Source organism: Neophocaena asiaeorientalis, unplaced genomic scaffold, assembly GCF_003031525.2.
Source record: "Neophocaena asiaeorientalis asiaeorientalis breed wild unplaced genomic scaffold, Neophocaena_asiaeorientalis_V1.1 scaffold190, whole genome shotgun sequence".
NCBI lineage: Eukaryota > Metazoa > Chordata > Mammalia > Artiodactyla > Phocoenidae > Neophocaena > Neophocaena asiaeorientalis.
Window position 1 is genome coordinate 7784609 of NW_020175017.1, and position 7483 is coordinate 7792091.

General features: G+C 47.6%; 1 protein-coding gene across 1 annotated transcript in view; it reads left to right on the top strand.

The window, feature by feature from the left end:
* Positions 1–7150: 7150 nt before the first annotated feature.
* Positions 7151–7483, top strand: part of NFKBIA (NFKB inhibitor alpha) — a 3264-nt gene continuing 2931 nt past the window's right edge. The window contains exon 1 of the mRNA XM_024762086.1: positions 7151–7483. This exon is cut by the window's right edge and continues 47 nt beyond it. Coding sequence (XP_024617854.1) covers positions 7317–7483 — 167 coding nt within the window. The 5' untranslated portion in view covers positions 7151–7316.

Below are 7483 nucleotides of genomic sequence, written 5' to 3' on the forward strand. Positions count from 1 at the left end.
TTTTTTTTTTTTTTTTAATTTTCGGTACGCGGGCCTCTCGCTGCCGTGGCCTCTCCCGCTGTGGAGCACAGGCTCCGGACGCACAGGCTCAGCGGCCACGGCACACGGGCCCAGCCGCTCCGCAGCATGTGGGATCTTCCTGGACCGGGGCGCAAACCCGTGTTCCCTGCATCAGCAGGCGGACTCTCAACCACTGCGCCACCAGGGAAGCTCTTACTTGAATTTTTAACCATTTTTTCAACCACGTGCAAGTGCCACGTCTATGTTTTTTTAATACTACAGAAAATACAACATATAATTTGTGCTAATACCTTTGAAAAACTTTTAAATAGGAACAGTCAAGCCACACTGTTAAGAGTGTGGAGAGGAACAATGGGAGGGGCAGCATGGGGTGATGGATGTAAATGCTGGCTTTGGCTTTCTGGTTGAGTGACTTAACCTTTCTGAACCTCAAATTCCTTTCAAAACAGATAATGATCTCCATCTAAGAGAATGGTTGTGACAATTAAATAGGATAAAGTATTTCAAGTGCCAGCCATGGTAAGTGTTCAGTAAATGTATAAATAACAATTTGAGAGGCTACTATGGTAAAACAGGGCCTGCACTAATGTGGGGACAGTGGAAATGGAAAGAGGATGGGCTGGAGTCATTTCAAAAGTAGGATAAACTGAACGGATCAGCTATAGGGATTTCAGGAGAGGGAACACTCACAGCTCTCCGCAGGGCTGTGATAAATGATGCACCATAGTCACACCTAAATACCCAATCTCAGAGCACATCCTCCAGCCAGCTTTCCTGCAATCCCTTCCTTAAGAAAATGTGGGAACTTCCCTGGTGGTCCAGTGGTAAAGAATCCACCTTCCAATGCAGGGGACACGGGTTTGATCCCTGGTCGGGGCAACTAAGCCCGCGTGCCACAACTACTGAGCTCGCGCGCCTCAACTAGAGAGCCCGCGGGCCGCAAACTACAGAGCCCACAGGCTCTGAAGGCCGTGTGCCACAACTAGAGAGAGAGAAAACCTGCACGCCACAACTAGAGAGGCCCGCGCGCCGCAACGAAGACCCGAAGCAGCCAAATAAATAAATATATATTTTTTTAAAACGTGATTCCTCGGAGAACAGTTATTCCACAGACAGCCTGAAGATGTCGCTGCAGGCAGTACCATCCATACTGCGCTCCTTATCTTGCCTGGATTCTGCCATTCGTGAAATAAAATTCCACTGTGGCTCCCTATCTAACCCCCCTTACTCCATGCTCCTGCCCTGTATGTAGCCTCCTCTTTCTCCTGTGAACACTCATGCTTCCCTCTACCTCCTGCCCTGATGCCCTGGCCACTTGGGGGTGAATCTGAGCCCTTCAAGGCAGCCGAGCCAACCTTGTGACCAGGTTGTACAAGTGCTTCCCTGCCCTTTCTCCATCATCGTGTTCATGTAGATTATTTACCAAGACCTGCACGCATGCTCCCCATTCCCCTGGCCTCTTGAGTTTCAGTCAATGAAGGTAGGGGCACCCCTATTCCCTATCTCCCATGCTCATTAATTTCTCTTCTAAATGGCCCAATTTTCAAATATTAGCATTAAAGATTTGACGATGCATTAATCAACCTCATTTTCTGAAAATGTCAGTGTTCTTGGTAAAATAATCCCTGAACCATGGCCTATATAAACAGCTGTGGGATATAGGAAATGATGAGCACTTTGGAGCCAAGCTGAGTGACTTAGCCAGAGGGAATATGTGACAGTCATGGGACTGGGCTCTGACAGCTGAGACCCAGTAACAAAGGAAAAATGTTCCAGGCCAATTTCCCCCTTTCTCTCCGCTCATGGCTTCTGTTTGTGACCCTTCCTCTTACTCTCTCATTTGTTTTCAGCATGTAAAGATCAGCCTAAGAGTATGGGATTAACAGATACACACTACTATATATAAAATAGATAAGCAACAAGGATTTGCTGTGTAGCACAGGAAACTTACTCAGTATCTTGTAGCAACCTATGATAGAAAATAGTCTGAAATATATATATATACATATATACATGAATCACTTTGCTGTATACCTGAAACACAATATTGTAAATCAGCTATACATCAACTGAAAAAATAAAAAGCCTAAGAATAACTTTCAGAATCGATTTTTTTTTATAGGTATCCCCCATTAACAGCCTCAGAGATAAGACTCCAAGACACATCTCAATTTTTAATATTTATTCAGGTAATCTGGGGCTCTACTTCAGAGAACAGAGGGTCTAAAAGAGGTTTGGGAAAGACATTATCTTGGTGATTACAAGAAAGGGCTGAGGATCAAGGTTCCTAAGTCTTCACTCTATTTATAAACTGAAGCGAATCTATGATTCCTCTATGATTACCTATGACGCAGCTATGATTCTGTTTACCTTTGTCCTACACCATTCCCAAGACCTTAGACCACAGAGGGGAAGAAATATCCACATCCCCGTATAGTTTCTGGTGGTGCTTTTGCCTCTGATGCTGAGAGGGGTCATGAGCTTCTCCCCTGCTTGTGGTGCCCAAGGGCAGGGACCTCCTCTCACGTAGGTCCCCAATCCTGCTGAGTACCAGGCCTTTGTGTGGGAGTGCCCTGGCGCTAAGTCCCCTCCTACCCTGACTGAACTCAGTGAATTTACACCCAAGCCAAAGTAGCAAATGTACTGGCCTGCAGAGGAAGCAGTGGTCTTAAGCCTCCACCCGCTTCCTAATCCAACTACTCCTCTCTGAACACAACAGAGCGTGAATCACCCTCACACCTTTAGCGACCACTTGGTTACTGCCGATAAACAGCGAAAAGGGAGAGCCAGGAATTGAGGCCACAGGTGACACGTGCAGGCCCCCTCCCTCCCCGGCAGCCGCCGGTTACCCAACTGGCAGAGGGCACAAGGTTGAGGCACCAGCCAAGCAGGAACACCTCGAGGAGAGGTTTATTGAAAGCATTTGAGTGTTTAAAAAAACCTAAGTAACCTTTGTAAGAAAAATCAGAACTTTGTTGAACTTGTTACACTTATTTTACAGGAGAGTGTTGAAACGTTTTTGGGGGAAGGGTGAACTCTCTTTTCCAGGCTTAGTGATTCCAACCCTGCCTGCAGGGGCAGATGGAACTTCCTGGACAGACACTCTCCACCACCAGCCTCCGGTTACAGTTACACGGAGGAGCAGAGACCCTGTGATGCCAAGGGAGGGGAAGGCGGGTGCCTTCCCCCAAAGCACCACGAAAACATCATACCTTGGGCTGCAAAAAGAGGTTCTACACTCAGGGCCTGCAGGCTCGTTGTAGCCAAAAGATGCAGGAATGCATTTTGTTTGGGTTTTTTTTTTTACAATGCTTTAAGATTTGAAATTTTTCACATCAAAATTTATTTTCCGATTTTTTTTAAACAGTGGAATATCAGTGCTGAACTCCAGGTGCTACTGGGCAAAAATTGTCTGAGCTGAGTGTGAGGGACATACTCTCTCAGTCAGAGATGCCACCACTCCCTCTTGGACTCACAGGGTCGGCTTCGCGCATCTGTGAAAACTGCCTGGCCCCTATAGGAAGGTATTTGAGAATAAGACCCTTTAAAACTGTGACTCCCTTTAAACTGCAGGATTTATTGCAGCAAAAGAAACCCTCGAAGGCTTTGACAGTCTTATTTTCAGGTCACCACAAATGAAAGTCCTGACAGCTGCTTTTCTGTGGGGAAATCCAGAGCTCAGGAGCCCCAGGTTCTGACAGGGGTGGACGGATGCAGTTGCTCACCACCACAAGAGGAAAGAAAACTTAGCCTGGGATTGGAGGCAAAAGATAAATTCAGAATTTCACAGTGGGGCCTCCATCAGCAGCATGCCTGACTCGCCCTCCAGGGCTCTGTCACGGCTCCTCTCTCTTCCAGCCTGGCTGCAGTGAGCCACGGGCAGCCTTCTTCAGGAGTTTGGTTTGCTGGGGCTAAAACAATTTTTGGCAACTGACACAGGACACCCTGCCCACGATGTTTTAAGAAAAGCCAAATACGTTGGACCACCTGGTTGAAATTATAGAAATATCTCCATGCTGCCAGGCCACTGGGCACCCCAGGCAGAAGGTTCAGTCCACGCTGTGCATCTCCCACCCAGGAAGAGTGCACAAGGTGCCTGCAATCACACCAGGCCTTGATGGCGCTCCTTTTCCCACAGGGATGCTTCTGCCCCCACTGCAGCAGGCGAGCGTAACCTGGCCATCCTGTCCTTCCCTGTGGCTGTATCCCGTGCAGCTTCAAGGTTAACTTATTCATTCTTTTGCTTTTTGCATTTAAGAAGAAAAAAAAAACAAAAATGGGAATTCCTGCGCTGTCCAGTGGTTAGGACTCCAAGCTTTCACTGCCAGGCCCCGGGTTTGATCCCTGGTCCAGGAACTAAGATCCCGCAAGCCGCATGGTGTGGCCCAAAACAAACCAAATAAAGCCAAATGACATTAAAAGGCTTTAACATCTTTAAAATGGTCAAGATTAGCTAAAATGCTTGACAATGAGGTAGGGAGAACTCTAAGTGTGCAAAGGTCTTTCTAAACCAACAATCAGTTTTGCTGTCTTCTGCTCCATCTGTTTTCTGATTTCCAAGTATGTTCTCTACCACCCAAGTTGTAATGTTTGTTGATTTAAACCATATAGAGCATATGATAGAGGGAAAACTTGTTGGATCACGTTATTCAAAACTGTCTCCCAGGCTGCAGAAAAACAAAAGGGACCTCCCTGGGAATCCCCACCACAGGGACAGGTCATCAAGGCTCAGCACCTCCCAAAATTTCCAAAGCGCCATGATAAATCAGGGAATGCCTGGACCTGACTCTTACCACTAGGTGTCACACTAAACAATCAGGAATAAAGACCACCAATTGCCCAAGGCCTTCAGCTACAGAAAGCCATCACAGCAGGTGCAAAGAAAACTTATTCCTGAGATACTTTTGACTTAGGCATGATTTTTTTTTCAATGATCATTTTTAAACCTGCAGCTAATAATCGTCTTCTAAGGTATCCTTTGTAAGTGGGAATTCAGAGTTTGATATTTCTGTGCCTTTTTTTATAGGTGTGAATATCCCCAGATGGGGGAACATCTACCCTCTATTTTACCTAACAACTGGAGTAGAAAATACTTTGCATATCTTCCAAATTACAGTGTATTCAGTCTCGTTTTCACAAGGTGTTTTCAAAAGTGTTAATACCATGACTGCTTTGGCCAAATGATTACTATGTTGGGATAGAAATTAGATAAACTGCCATGGGATGCCTAGGTAAATTTCTCTGCATTTCAGTTTCTTTTTAGGAAAGTAGGAACAATAGTTCTTACTTACAGGATTAGTTCTGAGAACTAACAATGTGTTGCAGAAAGTGTTGGAGCCCTTCAAAAATTTATACTGTGATATTTCTAAGAGACATGGTCACCCTTAGCAAAGTTACACAAGCATTTGTGGTCAAGTAATACAATTTTTAATCTGGGGAAAAAATCTAAACAGCATTAAATCCAATCTTGTTATTATAAAAGCAGGTATCCCATAGCAAAGGTAGCTACTCTCTCCAACTAATACGCAGTTAATTAGAGGTAGAGCTGGGAACTGAGATCTCCTACTTAGAGTTCTCGTTCCACCTTGCCTAATAGTTATGTATTTGTATATCACATGCCTGCAGAGACATACGGTGTCTATCCCTGGGAAGTTTTCATTTTAGTATGTGACCATTACTACCCTGAAGGTTTATTTCTTGATTTTACTTTTTTTCCCCTCATATTTTGTCTCTCACCCACATTGGCCCAGATTTCCTACATTCGGATATTGAGGATAGGGGAGTGGGGAAAGGGGAGATGAGGAGAGGTGAAGGGTTGGTTAGTACACGGCCAGTCAAGTTGAAGACGATTGCAATAATCATCAGAAATCTCTGCAAAACTATAGAGGCTTCCTAGGGCGCATTCTGAAGAATGCTGACCCAAGTTGCTTTATTTTGCCTGGACCAGTTCTAGAAACAGATGAATGCATTCCTCTCATTGGCTAGGAGATGGGGGTGGGGCAGAGAGCATAAGTTCTATTTCTGCAGATGAGACCCGAGGATGGTGAGCCTCCAGTGGCTACCCATATGGCGTGGATAGGTCCAGCTGCTGTCCTCCCCCAGGCAGGAGAGCAAGGAGCCAGCAGGGGCAGGATGAAGGCCACGCTGGGGCTGCCTTGAGCTCCTGCAGTATCCCTGGCAGTTACTTTCTTAGCCATCCTTAAGGCCCAATCTTGGATAAGGCACTACTCAACCCATTCTTCAGCCACCTTCTCCGAATGCTTCTGGAAAGTCACCCAGCTGGGCACCCAGAAGTAGGTTAAAGATCTGTTCTCTGCAGCAGCACAGTGCAAACCAGGGAAAACGACCTCAATAATTATTTTGTTATGGCAAGGTGTCTACAACTCTACTACAAAGATTAACACCTTGCTTTCCTTGAAAAATATTATGGTCATATTCAGCATTTTCCCGCATACAGGGCAGAGTGCTTGCCCCTCCCCCAGTCAGCAGGATTGTTAATCCCGAGGAAATGATTTGAGGGTTCTCCAAGCATTTAGGTTTTCAACGCCAGAACTTTCACAACTTCTACCTGAGTGGGGGGCTGGGGGCTACACGTCCCTGCACTGCCAAGAGCCTGGTATTGGCAGGAACGCAGAGGCAGCCGCCAGTGCGTCCTTCCTGCAGAGACGTCTGGGGAAGTGAATCCCTATACCCAGCCAACATTTCCACTCGCGTCTTCAAAAGATCAAAGAAAAAATTTTTTAAAAACCGGCGAAGACCTGCAAGTCTGCAAACCCCAATAGAGAACCGCCCTGCAGGCCTGCGTCCTTGGGATCTCAGGAGCAGACGACCCCAAATCAAATCGATCATGGGAAACCCCAGGGAAAGAAGGTTTCTTGCAGAGGATCAGGATTACTGAGTGCAGGCTGCAGGGAAGTACCGGGGGAGGGGGCCCGGTCGGGAGGACTTTCCAGCCACTCAGCGTTCATCAAAAAGTTCCCTGTACATGACCCCAGTGGCTCATCGCAGGGAGTTTCTCTGATGAACCCGGGCGCGGGGTTTAGGCTTCTTTTTCCCCCTAGCAGAGGACGAGGCCAGTTCTCTTTTCTGGTCTGACTGGCTTGGAAATTCCCCGCGCCTGACCCCGCCCCGGAGAAATCCCCTGCCAGCGTTTATAGGGCGCCGCGGCGGCGCTGCGGAGCCCACAACAGTCCGAACCCGCAGTCCCGTCGGTCTGCGACACCGCGAGCAGCCAGTGCGCCGCGCAGCCCTTGGCCCGCGCACCTGGGGAGCAGCGCCCGAGCCCTCACCGCGCCATGTTCCAGCCCGCGGAGCCCGGCCAGGAGTGGGCCATGGAGGGCCCCCGGGACGCACTCAAGAAGGAGCGGCTGCTGGACGACCGCCACGACAGCGGCCTGGACTCCATGAAGGACGAGGAGTACGAGCAGATGGTGAAAGAGCTAAGGGAGATCCGCCTCGAGCC